Raw genomic sequence first — 18,463 nt, 5'->3', positions numbered from 1 at the left:
CATATAAGTGGCTTAGCTTTTCAACATGAGGCTGAATATTAGGTTATAGCAATAGCACTGGATAAAAAAAATAAGGCTGTAAAACAATTTTATGGCTTTTTTAGAAAATTAAATTCTTTGTTTTCAGTTTTATAGTTGATAGCACTGGTCTAACCAGCAGCATTTTAAGCTTAAAAAAAAAAAAACTTTATCAGCATTTACAAAGTAAAATATATGGTGACAGAAGAATTATCTTTCTTAGAAGTCATCTTTCTGCCTGCCAGTGTTACTTTACTGCTTGTCTTAGTCTTGGTTCTAAAAGCATAGCCCAAGATTTGCATGCAGTAGTTTATTTAGGAAGTGATCGCAGAGAACAGGGGTGATGGAGAAATGAATAATAAGGAAGGAAACTAATCAAGGATGCATTGAGTTGAATACTACATAAGCACTAGTGCTTTATCTTGAGGGTCCTTCTGAGGAGCCTTATGAAATCTGCCTTTGAATTGTTTTGAAGTGGGGAGAGGGTAACCCCACACTCTTCCAAGTTGAATGTACCCAAGGGCTAAGCAGTTTTGCAGCTTGTCAGAAGCCAGGAGGCAAGAAGTGAGAAGTCCCTGGAGCAGGAGGCAAGTTGCAGTTGTCTAGTACTACTACAAATTGGTTACCATGGCAGTGGCTGAAGTAAGAAGGTCAAGAGGATTGGAAGACACATGAAAAGTCTCACCACCTTTCTCTTATAAATGACCTGAGTGTTCTAATGTCACCAGGAATGATTACATTGGTATTCCCTATGATAACACCCGCCATAGTTTCTAATCTACTAGGTAAGTTATGGTTTTTGTTTTAGATTTCACTTTTAAAAATTTAAAACATCTGCCCTGGCCAGTTTGGCTCAGTGGTTAAAGCATCAGCAGAAGACCAGAGGGTTGTGAGTTCGATTCCTGGTCAAGGACATGTACCTGGGTTGCAGGTTTGATCCCTGGCCCTGGTCAGGATTGTGCGGGAGGCAACCAGGCGATGTCTCTCTCTCCCCTGCCCCTCTTCCTTCCTTCCACTCTAAAAATATCCTTGGGTGAGGATTAACAAAATATGCCCGGGTTCGATTCCCGGTCAGGGCACATGCCCGGGTTGCGGGCTCGATCCCCAGTAGGGGGCGTGCAGGAGGCAGCTGATGGATGTTTCTGTCTCTCCCTTTCTCTCCAAAATATCAATAAAAACATTTAAATAAATAAAAGATAAAAATTTAAAACATTCAAATTGAAGTTGTTTGCAAAATTAACTGATATAGACTACATTTCCTATAAATGCATATAAATTATCATTTTGTAGACACAACCTATGAAGCTTTTTACTATTTTTCTCAGAATTGTTAAGGGACACAGGATGAGAAAAGGAGATGAAGAAACTTACTCCAACGGAACATTAATGAAATAGAAAAAAGTGCTAGGTTTCTAGTCCAGTCAGAGCTTTATAGTTTTACCTTCTTAGACAACTCACTGAACCAATCTGGTTTTTCCAATGAGGGATCTTCTCCAGTCTCTTTCAACTACAAAACTTTATGATTCTTTTACAATAATGCCACTTCAGGTGAAAAAAACCTAGGCCCAAGGAAACTGACTAGCTCAGTGGAGTCATGTACAAATAAAAGCAGAAGGAAACCCGACCTTAAGATATCTATTTCTAGACTTGTCATGAATGAGATCTCCTTGGTGTTGTCCATGTTTTAGGGCACTTAGTAGTTACTACCACTTGGTAGGAAGCTTGAAGAAACAAACAATAAAAACTCACTCAATACTGATTAAGAACTGAACTAAATCAGGGTGTTCAGCCTTTGGGAAAAGAAGCTAAACCAATGTTTATCTGACTATTTCAGGTTACTTGCATCAGAATCACTTGGGCTCCTTGCTATCATTGCAAACTTCGGCTCCATTCCCTGGTTGTGTTTATCTCTTTAGAAGGGACTAGGAATCAGCACTTTCAAACAGCCCACTAGATGATTATCAAACAGCCTAAAGTTTGAGAAGCAGTGGTAGAGATAAGGGAGAAATATTCAGAAAGCAGGCAGGAAAAGAAAAAGGCCAGATAAAGAAGGGGAAGGAAATAGAAGAAAATGATAGGATGGCTGAGGAAAAGGATGCAGTACATACTAAGGCACTGTTTTATTTTTATAAGTCTACATGTAACATAAAACTTAAGGCTACAACCTACTTCCTAGTAATCTAGAACATTTGAGAAATTACCTCCAACTTCATGTAATTATTTGAAAATACATTAAGATTTATTCTCTGAGCAACTGAACAAGCAGCATACAAATATTAGATGGTAGCATTAGTCCCAAATTGTAAATTTACGTCTAGTCTCATTCCTGGGTCTGTTTTGTGTCTCCTAGTTTTATTTTTTCATTTAACTTTCTCACCTACTTCTACTTTGTCATCCTGTTGTATTTCATGTATAACTGAGTCACCTTACATCCTTTCTGGAATCAATCACTCGCACCCTATAAATAAATAAACCAAAAAAATTCCACAAACCTTTGGAAAATTCCAGAAGTATTTTAATATGCTCTTCTATGAGATAAGGTGAACAAATAAAGTGAAATAATGGTTGTGACCAGTCCCTGGTAACACAATTAGTGGCAAAACTTGAGTTCCTTTGATGATCAATTCTAACATTAAGATAGTACTACCATTAGAAGCTACAAACCTTGGTGTTCAGAAGTGGACTTACCCTAATGAAGACAGTCCGGCCAAAGTAGTCTTTTAGGTGCTTCCTTGCTATTCCCCACCTCCACTCCCCATTTATTTTAAGATGCAGAGTAGATGTTTTATAAACTTTATCATCTAGTTCTTAATTCCCTGGTTAAGTCATAAAATTATTCAGTTTTTCAGGGACCTACCAGTTTCAGTCAGGGAAGGAATTACATCTACTTTTCAAGGGCAGGATATGGTAGATTTTTCATCTTAACACCTGGCATTTAGTCAAATTTGACTATTTAATAGATAAATACTTGTCAGTTAAATCACACAAAGCTACTTTAAATGTTTATTGAACTGAACTGAACTGCTATACAATATTGCAATAAATCAGGTCTGAGTCCAAGTGGTGCTTTCAGATATTTCCATGTCTCCGGAGTTCCCCTTAAAACCGCAGAATAGTGGACTAGTTTGCTAATCACTTAGAAGTCTCAAATATGAGCATCTAAACTCCCATTAAAGCAAAAATATCATCAATGTCATCTGTCTCCTTAATGGTTCCTGATGTTTTATGTTTATTCATTTGCTTCATTGTCCATGAGTCAGTTTCATTTTCATTGCTTCCTGTAAGATTTTCATGACTTTGTTTCTCCTTAGTTTGTATGACAGGATTTGAAACTCTGCTACTCAAGAGTTGCTTACTGTTAGGGTAGAAATTAGTTCTATGAACTCTACAGTGTGAGAGTCTCCGTTTACTGGTACCTGTAGAACTCTGAGTCTCTTGAGGGGACCTTTGAATTTCCTTTAAAAAAGTCGACTGCAACTTTCTCTGCGGTTTTCTCTGTCTCGGTAAAAATGTATTCTGTGATCTTCTTAGTCTCGGATGATGCTTTGAAGTTTTGCTACCTGAGCCACGAAGAAGGCAGTTGCGAACAGATGTTTTTATGCACTCTAGTTTCTTGGGCAAACTTTAACGGACAGAGAGAAAGGAAAAATCTGAGATTATTAAAATGCAGAGAAAACATTCTCAAAAATGTTTGTCTCCATTTTACCAATTTCCAACAGAAAATACACAATTTATCTAATCCCATGCTTGTGTACAACCCCAGAATCATGATGAAAAATAAGGAAATAGGAGCTTAAACCTAAATATATGTTTTCAGAGCACAACTTCCCGCATTCAGGTTGTAGGCAAATGTGTCCCCATTATATTCCTGAAGTAAAGTAGCTCCTACAACTGCCTAGCAAGGCAGCTGAATGGTGAGATAACTCCATACGTTTCTGGCAGAGCTTGTTCCTGATAATTGCTAATCTGTTGATAATGTAATTAATAGAAAGAAAGAAAAACGTCTGTTAGGGTGCATTCATCCATTTCTAGATAAACAACTTCATGTTGTAGCAGGAACTGAACAAGGAAAAATGAATAAAAGTGAAGGAGTACATATAAGAGTGAGAAGACAAGGCTTCTGGCATAGAAAACTGACAGCTTGAGCTACCTGATTTGTGACTCATCGATCATCCTCAAGTATGGCAATTCAGAACTCAAATAGCTGATTATTTTAGACATCTTGTTTCTGTATAGGGGGCACTGCCACGAAATACACTGGTACCTTGTTAACTGCCTCACAGTGATAATCAAGTTTCAAAGATGAGCATGAGTTTGTGCTTCCAACCCCAACACCCTCCCCTCTTCCTTTTTAAACACAGAACTTTGTAGAAGCTCATTATGATATTAGTAATTCACGATCTCTGTTTTCAAACTATTTTCTTGTCTTAATATAACTGGAGAGTTTTAAGTGGGGAGACTGTAGGTACATTTCCCAATTGAAATAGAAAGTATGAAAACAGAAGAATCAGGATTTGAGTTGACTTCTAGATCTCCAACACCCTAAGCAAAATCGATTTGTTTCCTCACCTATAAAATGGAAATAATATTGCCTACCCCACAGTTACTGTGAATACAAAGTAGATTTAAAATATACTATAGTGAAACAGGACAGTACAAAAGAACATTATATTTTTGTGAGGTACAAAATAATGGTTTAACCAAATAAACACATTTATTATCCTTCTCATTAACTTTTAATGATTATCATCTCGGCCTTATATACTCCTGACATTAAACCCAGTCTTTAACAGAACAATTCTTTCCATCTTGGGCTGTGTCCACCCATTTAGATGGCAGTAGGCCTTTTGGGGATCCCAATGTAAAAACCCTTCTAGCAATTCATTCTTTAGGATACTTAATTTCTCCCATAGTTTTTCTTTCTTTCTTTTTTTTTAATCCTCACCCAAGGATATTTTTCTATTTATCTTCAGATAGAGAGGGAGGGAAAGGGAGAGAGAGAGAGAGAATCAACGTGAGAGGGACACATCAACTGGCTGCCTCCCACATGACCTTGACCAGGGCCAGGGACGAACTGCAACCGAGGTATGTGCCTTTGGCCAGAATTGAACCCGCAACTCATTGGTCTGCAGGCCAACACTCTATGGCTGAGCCAAACTGGCCAGGGCTCTCCCATAGCTTTTCATCAAAACTTGTCACAAAACCCTCACTATATGTCAAAATTTTTACAAAAATGGGTATATTCCATAAATTTTAAATTTAACAAATTTTAGACAGTTAAAGTAATTCATCCATGGGAACATTATAAAGTCCTGAATAAACACATGTCTATAACTACAGATAAGAAATCATGGTGGATGCACAGAATAGTTCTTAAAGGGTACATAAAATACTGGTCAGAATGACTGCCTCTGTGAAGGGGGAATAAGGATATTCATTGCCATTTGTGGCCGATACTGTTACCACAGGCAGCTTATTATTTTTCAGTAAAAATAAAACCCTGAAATATCTAATTTCATATATTATTTCAAGCAATATTGACTGGCTCATAATCAAAGATGACCATCTTTAAGCAGTTCTACGAAAGTAAGAAATCACAAGAAGGGAAGAAATCAGTACACAAAAAGTCTAGCTCCTGTGAAGGAACATTACCTGACCCTGACCTCAGAGTCTGGTGTGTGCCCTTGGAGGAGGCAGGCACCTTCCGCTTCTGCTCTCACATACTCATCCTGCTCTGAAGCTGGGGCAGATTGGCCATCTTTCCTACTAAAGCTAGAGCTCTGTGAGGATTAAGTCTGTCTTACACACAGTTGTATCCTGACACTCCTAATGCAGAATGGATGGAATGATGAAGAGCATAAAAGAATGATCCAATTAACCAAATTTACTGGACTCCCCCCAGTGATATAACTTTGCCCAGCAAAATAAAATTTCAGTTTGAATAGATCTCATGATTAGCCCTCGTTGGGCTACTGGACATCCTATTTAAATAAAGTTGACTTGAATATATATACTTTTGCCTAAATGACAACAAATAAAGGAATATAGTTTTTGTAATATATCCACCTATAACCTTGAGCTTCAACATGTTTCAGATGGTTACTTTTGAGAAGTTTGTTGCCCAGAAAAGAAGCCTGAGCCTTGAGTTTTTTGCTCCTGCACCACAGAATCGCCATCTGGATTTCTTCAGAAAGTTGTGTGAAAGTCTCAGCCTCTTGGAGTCTTTGCAAAAAACTTTTGGCACAGGGAGTTCCCATCACTTTCTGAGAAGAATGGTTGGTTGCATTTAGTTTCAACTGAGGATATTTAAACTCAAACCTGGCCTCCTGAAATATGGAAAGATGAGAAAAATACATGATTTGTTACTGAATTATAAATATAAGACAACAGAGAAAAAATGACTCACAAACTCAAAATTTGAAAATCCATCTTTTAAAAAGGAAACACTTTTTTAGCTCCCTGTTCTTTCCTTTTGTATTAAAAAACTAATTTTTTTATCCACTTCTCCTAACACAAGATTTTTTTCCCCTCTGTGCTACAATAGATCCCATCTGCAGCTGAATTCAGTTGTACACAGGAAACAATATAAATATTCTAACACAGATCTCTTACCAACACATAAGAATAAAACTCCACATCATTAAATATTGGTCAAAGCCTATCTGGTGGGGAAAAGATCACTGGAGAGCCCATTTTCTCTATATTACTGGACTATAACTTCTTCACTTATTCCTGCGCCCTGGATCACCCTCCTCAGGGATGGATTAATATTGGAAATAGCTGATAACTTCTAACACCAGTTACGCACCTTCCAATACTACTGAGTCTGTCCAGAACATTTTACATGCATTAAAATTGGCACAACCCTACGAGGTACATACTGTTGGAAAACAGAGGTATGGACAGGTCAAGAAACTTATTTAAGGTCATACAGCTAGTACAACTGAAGCCAGGACTTAAAGCATTTATATCTGAGTGCAAAGCCCATGCTCTTAAGCTACAGTACAATCCACACCTACAGTGAATCCTTGAGTCAGTTTGAAATTCTAGCAAAACTCTCAATAAAATCTTTCTGAAGGCATTCTATTAACTGAATTAACAGGATGCACTAAAATCCCTTAGTGTGCCTCCATTCAGAAGCACAGACTGACAACTAATATGGTACTAAGCTTAGAGGTAGAGACAAAAACAGAAGATTCAATCTCTGTCCTTGGTTAAGTGTCATCTACTCTATAAATTAGCCAAAATCATAAGCTATGTTAAAATAAGCCAAACCTGAATAGCATTGTGTTTCAGCTGTCTGCAGAAAGCTCTCACATCAAATTCTGACGACTTGTCTGTGGAGACAAAATTTATCAAATACAAAAACTTAGGCATACTATTTTCAAATCTACAAATTCTTAAGTGCATGACGGTATTTCTTGCCAAATTACTACAAAGGAAGTAAAGGAAGCAAGCAAAAAACTATGAAACAACATTGCCCAGCTGGTGTGGCTCAGTTGATTGAGCATTGACCCATGCACCAAGAGGTCACCGGCTGGATTTCCAATCGGGGCACGTGCCTGGGTTGCAGGTCTGATCCCTAGTGTGGGGCATGCAGGAGGCAGCCAATCGATGTTTCTAGCTCTCTCTTCCCTTCCCTTCCTCTCTCTCTAGTAAATCAATTTAAAAAAATATTTTTTTAAAAAAACAAACAACTTTAAAAAACACAGGTATTACCATACCTCTCTAATCAACGTGAGTTAAAATGAAAAGGTACGTGATTTCTTTCTACACAATCCATGACTGTATTGTAATGTCAACATTTCTTTTAGTATATGCTGTATCAAAGCATATTACCTTTGAAGATTTTCTCATTCTTTACTGGCTGTCCAAGGTCCACATTATTCTGTATATTGATCTTCATTTGATTAGCTTTTTTGGAAATCCTAAGCAAAGTTTCTTCACTGCACCTCGGTGACTGCTCTTTTGTTAAGAACAGTTTATTTAGCAATTTAGTTACTCCTTTAGCTGCAAAAGCTGTAGGCATTTTTTTCTTAAAGACCTCAAAATAGGGCTGTCCTAAAAATTCAACAATATCAGAAGGAAAGGTAAAATCTTTGAAGTAAGGCAATGGTTGAATCCTAGAGACCTCTTGAAGCAATCCAAACAGTGGCTCATATAAAGAAATCAGTCTTTTTAATATATCTTTATAGAGAACCCTAGAGAAAGAAATAGGAGCTCTTGAATTAACCAGTAATTACAATTTGCATATTACATAATAACCACAACAATTCAACACTGAAAATAAATGCCTATCAATCTGTTACTAAAGATAAAAAATGTTATAGCACATATTTGCAAATAGCCAGATTAGTCTAGCCTTAACAGAAAAACCCAAATACAAAATGTTATTTACAACTAAATAAAGTACTAGACTGAAAGCTATCTCAAAGAATAAGCATCAAAATCCTAAATTTGGTTTAATCTAGGTGGTAAGATTTTTGGTAGATTTCAGGTTCTTCACATTTTTTTCTACTTTTTAAAATTTCTTAAAATAAGCATGTATTATTGTTGTAATCAGCAACACTTATCAAGTTATTTTCATTATAGAAAAAAATAATGAATGTTTGACATTGTAAAATAATATGATTAATAATTTTAACACTGCTATCTCTAAGAATAAGCAGAATAAAAAACAAGATGATAGGAAATCGTATTTAAGATATCCAGATTAAGACATCAAAGCAAGTTTTTAATCTCCAAAGATAGAATTTTTGTTTTTTAGTTTTTATTAAACTGATTTTTTTTTTCAGAGTGAGAATGAGAGAAACATTGATTTGTTGTTCCACTTATTTATGCATTCATTGGTTGATTCTTGTATGTGCCCTGATCAGGGATTGAAATCACAGCATTGGTGTATTAGGACAATGCTCTAACCGAGTTACCTAGCCAGGGCTTGTTTGTTATTAGTTTTAATTCAAATTAGAGATAATAATCCCAGTTGTCTAAAATGGCCCAAAACAGGTCTCTTTACAAATATGGGCAGATTCCAAGTCCAATTATCCATCAAATAAGTTTCATAATATATATTGAGAGGTGCAAGAGAAGGTCTCTTTTGTTTGCCATTCTACCAGTGTTCTTTACATCCACTAACTATACCTCAAAAAGCAAAGGGTGCTTCTTTCCAGACCCTATGCCTTCTAGTCCTGCAGCAGGAGAAGGCTCTGCACCGCTCACAGTTCTTGTTTGCAAGACACAGAACTGGCTCGTTAATTAAGCAGTAAAAGTATTCAGTAAAATGGGAAAGAAGAAAAAGCAGTGGTGTTTCAGGTGGAGAAAAAGAATCTGGAATACATAAGGAAGGTCACTGCTATTAAAAATTAGAAACCTAAGGCAAAAAGAATCAAGTGATACAGCCTTCCCAGGAATACCTTCATTTTAAATAGGCCAGTTGCTATAGGATTACAGAATCATTTTTTAATTATTCCAGTTGCTAATCCTAGGAATTCATTTGCTTAATTGTTTAGTATTGAGGTAATCTCTTAGCTTCAATTTTAAAGTCTAATCTTTTTACATAACCATCAACACTTAGCTTCTGAATCCACCCCACATAAACTCTGATCAAATGAAACAGAACTCCCACAGCTTCAGCATCCCATGGGAAAACCAATGAGAAACCTAGGCTGAGTTAAAGAGATGAACAAGAAATGAAGGATTTCAAAGGTGTGTTCATACATACCATAATCTGCTTACCAGACCAACCATCACAAGGTTTAAAATAATGAATTCTTGCAAACCTAAGTGTTTCACAGTCAAGCTGGAGAATTCAGTTAAAGTTGGGAAACAAAACCACAGTAATTTGGATTTTTAAGTTACATTTATTAAAGAACTAGATTGGAAATAGAAAGAATTTTCTTGAGGAATTAAAGCCTAAAAACATGTTCTGTTTAACTCACGGAAACTTAAAAATAAAGTAATATACATTCTGCTAGAGCTCTCACCATTAAGTTTAGTTTTTAAAGTTTAGTTTCTAAGATTAAGAATTTCTAACTGTCAATGCCCTTAGGATAATATATACTAGAGAGAGACAGGCAATCTCTGGTGATGGTTGTATCAGACAATTCCTGGGGAAAGGAGGCCAAGCAGCAAAATTTTAAGAATTCCTATAGGTTATAACTCCTCCTAAATTTATCCAAACAATTCCAATTGAGATGAAGGTATTTCAGTTGATTTAAGGATACAGAAATGTTTTGCAGCAACAGTCTAACAAGCGAAGTAATAATTTGCAGGCTCCCAAAATCTTTATCAACACCAGTTCCACCACTGGTTGGCTGGGGATGACACATGCTTTGGTAGTTACAGGCTGATTTTCACTTGACAAAAATAGAAAAGTACATTACTTTCATTGTTAAAAATCAAGCACTTATACAGCAGTTTTCAAGAGCAGAGTTGCGTTAAGCTCAGTTTTAGGTAGTTATGCTCAATAATGACTCATTGAAGTTTATGAACATGGGTGTTTCAATATAATCTTATCATGTCCCAAATTTCAAGTCACTCCAGTCCCTCCCACAAGCCAACAAAGAGAGATTACCACAAATACCAGGTGCTCCTTATTAAAACAAAATTTGTATAGCTGAGGTATAATTGGATATAGTCGAAAACTAAGAAGAAAAAAATCCAAAGAGTGATCACAGCAAGAGTTCTTACCACAAAGCCCACCACAAAGCAAATGGATCACTTACTTGGAAGAAAACAACTCAGACAGATCTTGAATTGAACCCTCCAAATTCATGTTTTTCAAACGTTTTAAACATTGTTCAACCTGAAAGGGAAGAGCAGCTCAAATTCATATGCATATAATACAGACAAAGCCACTGATATGACCAGCAAAGCAAAGAAATCCACAATTTCAAAGTATGAAAATACAATAAATACCACAGAATACCTTTTTTTTTTTTAAGGGTAAAGAAATCCATAACCCAAAGCAACTGCTTCAGGTTAAACATTTGAAATTTATCCAGCCAAATAAATTTCTCAAATCAGATTATAACTAAGAATTTTTCATATGTGATGTTCTAAAGAGGACCAAAGTATGATTATTCTCAAGATTATAATTTTTCTGAAACCACATGATTTCTAATAGTAAAGCTATTAAAACAAGATAGCAAATTAATTAACTACTAAATTTCAACAGTCTTTAAGTGCCACAGAAATGAGGAAAGTGATCAGTTTATTCACTTTACAAATGTATACTGAATACCTACTACATGCGAGGCATGCTGGGAAAATAAAATAGTATATAAAACTCTTCCCAATCTCTAGTTGCTAAAAATCTACTAGTAAGTAAGTGGTATATACATACATACACACACACACACACACACACACACGTAGTATATATACATATATGAAAATTAAATACTAAAATAAAAATAGATGTGCCTTATTTAAAATTATAATCCCCTCAGCACTTGCCCTTCTCTGCCTTTTTCCTCCATAGCACTTACACCATCTGACACTTGACTGATTGTCTTTCTCCTCTCAACTGTATGTTCCATGAGAGCAACATATTTTGTCTATTTTATCCACCGCTGTACTTGGTACTGAGCATTTTGTAGGCATTCAATAACATTTTTTATCAAAAAAAAGAAAAAAGGTAAGAGCCATCCATTATACAAAATGTAGCAAGAATTCTTGGTCTTCAGGAAATGCCACACAAGGGGCATGCATGGGACTGCATCCAGGCTGAAGGATGTCAAGATCTGGATGGTCACTGATACTGGTAAAGATAGTGTCTTGCTAGAGCTACATGTATGCTACTAAAAATTCAAAGTTATAGATTCTCTCTTAACAGGATGGTTTTCAGAACAATGGTGGCCACAATCCCTAAATTCCCCGGAGTCTGCTCTTTATCATTTTTTAATTCTGGACACCATCCTTTGAGAGAAGTACTGACAAACCAAGATGGTAAAGCACCTGGAAAACATAGCAAGTGAGCTATGATCAAAGGGTGTGTGGGGGGTAGGGGGGTGAGAAGTTTAGTAAGGAAGAGAAAACATGGAGGAACATAAGAAAAGGAATTAAGACTATTTTCTATGCTCCACTGGCAGAACATTAGAGTGAAGCTAATTCTGGTATCTAGCTTTTGAAGGTAGAAAAAATAAATCTTAAAATAGATGAAAGTTCTTTGTAACTGTGACATGTTAAGCAGATATAAGGCAGTAGTAGTAATAGTAGTTGTAGCAGCAGCATGAGACATGTTCCCTACTCTAAGGGATGGTACAGAACATAAAACATGCACACAGATCTGCAACAGACTGTGCTAAATGCCATAGAGGAGCACAAACGGGAGGTCCAAATAGCCAAGAATCATAAACAGAAGAGGAGTTCAACTTCACTAATCAGAAGGATGCAATGTAAAATGAGATTACCACAATAAACACTCATGCTACCCTCTGGGAAGAAGTTATTACTGCTGAGAAGGCTTGAAATGGGACTTAAGAGGATGAGAAGGCCTTTATCAGGCAGAAATGGAAGGACTAGGCATTCCAAACGTACAGGCCCAGGTGAGCAAAGGCTCAAGAGAAGAAACAAACATGGATGCTCACCATGTTTGTTTCTTCTCTTGAGCCTTTGCTCAAGAGAAGAAACAAACATGGTGAGCATCCATGAAGAATTCAGGTTGCCTGGAGTGTAAAAAAGATGAATCAAGAGAGAAGCCTGAGCTAGGAAAACTGAAGGGAACAGAACATGGAGGATCCTGTAAGCCAACCCACGAGGTCTTGTCTTTATTCAGGAGACAATGGAGAACCATGAAAAATCAAAGCTGTGTTTTAGGATAATTAATCTGACTTTGCTTTATAGAATATGCCAGAGTGGAAGAAAGATCTGTTAGAACAAGACAACTAAAATTTGACAAGGTTAAAAAAGATGCAGCCAAAACTAAAAAAAGGGACTAGAGGCACAGAGTTTTGACTGATAAGCTGACTAGATGGCAGAGCTACATAAAAGGAGGCAGCAGAGAAAATGGAACACCAAATTTTCCTGGCTGGATAATTATTCACAACTTGAATCCAGGAGGAGAAATTTATTCAATCTGAGGTAAGTTCAATTTTAGAATTAAAGACTCAGAAGGACATAAAAGCTGCCCAATGAAAACTTAGGGAAAGACCATGATCCCAGATCTTTCTTTGATGAAGAAATCTTACTCTTTTTTACCTTAAATAATGGGAGTAGAAAATTAACCAGAGAGCATAAATCTGTAAGTTTAGAGACTGTGTCTTTTTCTCCCCTGTATACTAAGTACCAAGCATAGTGTCTGACACAAAGAAAGTTACAAAAAATACTTGCAGAATTAATAAAGTGAATCAATGAATGAGAATATAAAAAACCAGTTTAGGATGCTATACTCTTTGGCGTAGTCCCTAAACTGGAGGGTCCAATTTTGTCATACACTCCAAAAATTACATGAAACCACTTCACACAACTTGTTATATACCCCTTTACTCTAATATATTACCAACTGGATTATACACCCCACAATAAATACACCACAACTTTGTTCTTTTTATGCTTTTAGGATTTTGATTGTGCCCAGGAAATTATTTCTTAATCCAACACTTTGTCTTGATCAAATCACTGTATCTTTGAACTAGGCAAAGGCACAGTAATTTATTATAGATTGTGTATAATGAAAACTCTTCATAAAAATTACCCACTAGAGCCCTGGCCGGTTTGGCTCAGTGGTTAGAGTGTCGGCCTGCAGTCCAGAGATACCTGGGTTTGGTTCCCGCTAAGGGCACGTACCTCAGTTGCAGTTTGTCCCCAGCCCTGGTTGGGTCGTGCGGGTGGCAACCACTCGATGTGTCCCTTTCACATCGATGTTTCTCTCTCTCTCTCTCTCTCTCTCCTTCCCACTCTATCTGAACAAAAAATGGAAAAAAAAAAATGTCCTCGGGTGAGGATAAAAAAAAAATTACCCACTAGAAACAAAACTTGGAAAGAATTAAAGTTCTTATAAGTCAAAAATATTTAATTTGGTTTCCATAAATAGGAAAATATTAAGTAGCAGTGTGATCTCTATCTTCATCAAGTAAACATACTGAGTCTCAAACACAGGGCTTCCTCCTTACCTGTTTGAGGGCCAAATGGGGCTTGTGGCGGCCCATTCTGTTGTGATTGCTATAAAGGACTGCACATAGCACATCTGTTTCTGCATCTAAGGTTTGGCTCTTCAGTGACAGTGTAACCAGCCAGCATTCTTGAATTACAGCTGCAATACAAAGTTCTAAAGCAGAGAACTTTAATAAGACTTAATATGTACTTTTGCATTGTTTATTACATAAAAATACACTGAAAGAAGCATCTTTCCTTATTCATTTTAAAGCATTGATGCTCAACCTTTTTCATCTCATGGCACACATAAACTAATTACTAAAATTCTGGGACACACCAAAAAATATATTTTTTACTGATCTGACAAAAAATAAATACGCATAATTTTTATTCATTCACACCAGCTGGCTATTGTTTTGACTGTTGTCATTTTTTAATTTGACAATCTAAGGGAAAAGAGGTCAGTGCCTCTGATTAAATTGCATGTTTTAAAAATTCTTGCAGCACACGGGAAAATCGCTGGTCTGACCTTTCTGCGCCTCAACTCATTTTCAAATGGGAATAAAAATAGTACCTGCCTCTTAGGACTATTTTGAGGAATGAAAGAATTAATGTTATAGGTAAAACATCTGGAATAGTGCCTGATACAGCAAATAAACACTTAAATGATAGTTGTTATTATTAATATTAAATGCTTTTAACCCATCTAATCATCACATCCATCTGTCCTATAGTTTACAGATTATCTTCCTTCTTCCTCTATTTGTAAATGCCTTAACAGGATTCCTATTAGATGTGGAAATACACCAACTCACTCCCCAACCCCAAGGCAACCCATTCTGGCTTCAAGTAGCTGTTGTGTAGAAACCTTTGTGTTAGTTCCATCCAGGATGCTAGTAAACATACAGAACACAGTTTTTCTTACTTGGAAGTGGTTATCTCCTTCTGCTGAGCCCATGTTCAGTCAGTAAGCAATTTCCAGTTACCATCTAGTTTCTCTTTTCTTAATATATTCTCATTTTAAAATGGTTCCCAAATACAGTATCTTTGACTTTTAAGAGCATGAATTTATCCGTTCTGTCTTGCTTTTGTGCATAACAAAAGGGGGATTCAGAGAAGTATACATCATGTGTGCCACCTTCAAGGTACTTAAGGTATAAGTGTGCCCCAAATAACTGAATGCAAAGTATTCCTATGAAAGATGATTAAAATCATGATAAGCCCTGGCCGGTTTGGCTCAGCGGTTAGAGTGTTGCCTGCGGTCCAGAGAGATCCCGGTTCGATTCCTGCTAAGGGCATGTACCTCGGTTGCAGTTTGTCCCCGGCCCTGGTTGGGTCGTGTGGGTGGCAGCCACTCGATGTGTCCATTTCACGTCGATGTTTCTCTCTCTCTCACTCCCTCCCTCTCTATCTGAACAAAAAAATAAATAAATCATGATAAAATGGGATGTAGATAAACATATTTGTTTAACTGACCCTCTCCTGATTTCCAGACTTTATATCATCTTTCACCATTTCCTGACTTCTCATGTACTTAGAATCACTAATTATATCCTTATAGTTAGGCTGATTATGTATTTGTTCTTGACTCCTTTAAAACAGTAATTTTCAACTGGTGTTCCACAAGAATTTTTTAAACAGGCAGTACCTGACTATTTAGTGACCTCTTTACCCTTAGACTGTCAAATAAAAAAAAATGACAACAGTCAATACAATAGCTATCCAGTGTGAATGAATCAGATTATGCCTATTCTTTTGGTCAGATTTGCAAAAAATATATTTTTTTGGTGTGCCACAAAATTTTAGTAATTAGTTTAAGTGTGCCATGAGATGAAAAAGGTTGAAAACTGCTGAGTTAGACAAGACCATTTCTAGCAAAAGCAAGAGCCAGAACTCAAACTTAGGCAATCTGACACCTGAGCCAAACGCCCAACTACTATACCCTAATGCCTAAAAATGGCAATACCATCATACATTGGTAAAACACGTTAGTTTAAAAGCACTCTCCCCCATACTAGACTTATGGAGTAATCATATAGTAAATTACCTAAATGTCTAATGTGGTACACCTGAAACTTAGATAATATTGTACATTAACTGCAATGAAAAAAAAGAAAATTTAAACTAATTTGCTATTACGTAGTCTGCCAAGTACTTTTTCTGAGTTTGTTTTTATCTCTAATATTGTTTGACAGATTAAATTTCAAATTTGTGTGGTTAAAAAAAAATTGCTTGTTTAGGTACTATTCTAAATATAGTCAGTAACCATAATTTTAAGCCCAACAGCAGGCCACATTGTCTGCCAAACAGTATTATGCAATCACTCATTTTGCATGCATTGCTTGAGTGCCTACTGCATGCCAGGCGCTGTACTAGTTTCTGTGCCTGTACTGAGGGACTAGAGTCACACGTGTGATCACTGAGCAGAACATTTAAAATTGAAACTGCCTCAGAAGATCTAGATTGACTGCTGTAATTATACATTGTAACTTGTTGGCTATTACAAAAATAAATGAGCACATAAAAATAAAAAAGAGCATCATGAGATGCTCCCAACAACGGGCGATGGGTAGGGAGGACTAAGCCCATTTTCACACGAGGACGCGGGGCCCGGAAAGGTCGCGGTTGAAGTCCAGGGCACCTGTGACTCCCATCCGCTGGGAGGCAGGAAGCCGACCGAAGGTGAGCGGGCTCCCGGCGGCCCGGTGCGCACACGGTTCCCAGGCCGCGGCCTCCTCTCCGTCACCCCAGCCGGGCCCCGCGGCGGGCACAGAGGGTCAGGGCTGCGAAGCCACAGGCCCTCTAAGCCTCCTTGGCAAACTCCGAGCCGGGCACCCCGGGCCCCCCGCCCCTGCCCCGCGCCGCGGCCCCAGGAAGTCCCGCCCCCGCGCACGTGGCCGCCGGCCGGACGGCGCCTCACTCACGCAGGGCCGCGCCGGGGTCCTGTACCGTCGCCGTGCTCCGGCTCCCCGCCTTCGGGATCAGCACGCGGTTCCAAGGCTCCGGGCCCCGCAGCGCCGCGTCCATGTTGCAGGGCGGGGCGGAGGTGGGCCTGGAAAAGGCGGGGCCACCGAAGGAGGGGAGACGAGATGGAGCGGGGGAGGGAGAGGGCGGGGCCGGGGGCGGGGCGGGGGCGGATCCCTCACGAGTCCCGGACGAGCTGAAGGGAAGGGACCCAGCTCGTCCCCGAGCCTAGCAGCATCGCGTGGGAGAGTCTTTTCGGGGATGCGGCGTCCCATCCCTACTACTCAGTCAGACGGGCGAGGGCTCCGTCTGTGTGTGCTAACCCACAGGAAGGCTGCGGCGCAAACCAGTTTGGAACTACAGTACTTCCAGGCGGCGTTTCAGATGTGGAACAGGCCGAGTGCAGTTGGTGCGTGCACCCCCAACTCTGCCGCAGACGGGGCAAGGAAGCAGTTGTCAACTAAGGCACATTCAAACCTGGGAAGAGCTTCTATGAGTTTATTTGAGCCAAAACTAGACAAGTGCGGGGAAGCAAAACCTCAATGGATTAAGATACTGCTTTTGCTCTTTCTTTTATACTTATCAAAAGACGCAAGTGTATTACATGAAATCTACTGGTGATAGATTAGAGAGGTGGGAGAAAGCAAAATGAGGAACCGCCTGGGATTGGATGAAAAGTAAAATGATAGACATATATCTTTTACATAGGTGGGTACAGGATAGTTATCCCCACAACAATAACAGTGAGGGGATTTGTGGTCTCCGCAGAGCGGTGCCTGTGCTCTGAGGGGTCCAGGAAAAGGAAACTTACTTTGACATTCCAAAGATAATGTTATCATAGTTGCAGAAAGACAATAGACAGTCTCAGTTAAGGTAAATGCCAGCCCAGGACACGACTACCTGCCATAAACTGCTTTTAGTTAAAAAGTTTTAATTTCAGACCATTCTTTGTGGTTACGTTAGGTCTTTGAGTTTGCAAGGTCACCATGCAGGCCTTCCCTGAGCTTGTCAGGTTAGCATGTGGCCCCTTTTTGTCCACACCGTGAAATAAAGAGGATAATGCAGAGTAGAATTTTAACACAGGCGTGATTTACTGAGAGATAACCAAGGCTCCTCCTTAGCAATAGCAAAACCTCAGTCACATCAAAGAAACTTGGAAATTGGCTGACTATCCATTCCATCCTCAATATCCAAGACTAGACAAGCTCTTCTGCTCCTCACCTCATTATTATCTTTCTAATAGGTCATTTATCTTTAGCCACACTGATGCCAGCTTACTAAAGGTTTCTATGGTAATGTATTAGAGAGGCAGATAGTGGGTTTTAGAGACACACTGCCAAGGTTCTAATTAAATCTCTACCCCTAGCCCTGGCCAGTTTGCTCC

The 18,463-nt window shown here is 38.4% G+C and overlaps 1 protein-coding gene across 1 annotated transcript; it reads right to left on the bottom strand.

Annotated features, from left to right (window-relative positions):
- Positions 1–3,008: 3,008 nt before the first annotated feature.
- NEPRO (nucleolus and neural progenitor protein) lies at positions 3,009–17,137 on the bottom strand. Its single transcript, XM_036243335.1, has 9 exons — positions 17,040–17,137; positions 14,133–14,287; positions 10,743–10,822; positions 10,242–10,373; positions 9,740–9,817; positions 7,858–8,219; positions 7,294–7,355; positions 6,085–6,344; positions 3,009–3,640 (listed from the first exon to the last, which is right to left on the bottom strand). The coding sequence occupies exons 2-9, from the start codon at positions 14,166–14,168 to the stop codon at positions 3,178–3,180; spliced, it is 1,473 nt and encodes a 490-aa protein (XP_036099228.1). The 5' UTR covers positions 14,169–14,287; positions 17,040–17,137; the 3' UTR covers positions 3,009–3,177.
- Positions 17,138–18,463: the final 1,326 nt, after the last annotated feature.

This window comes from Molossus molossus, unplaced genomic scaffold (assembly GCF_014108415.1).
Source record: "Molossus molossus isolate mMolMol1 unplaced genomic scaffold, mMolMol1.p scaffold_m16_p_5, whole genome shotgun sequence".
NCBI classification, from domain to species: Eukaryota; Metazoa; Chordata; class Mammalia; order Chiroptera; family Molossidae; genus Molossus; species Molossus molossus.
Note: the sequence above shows the minus strand (reverse complement) of the source record. Positions and strands in the feature narration are given on the sequence as shown.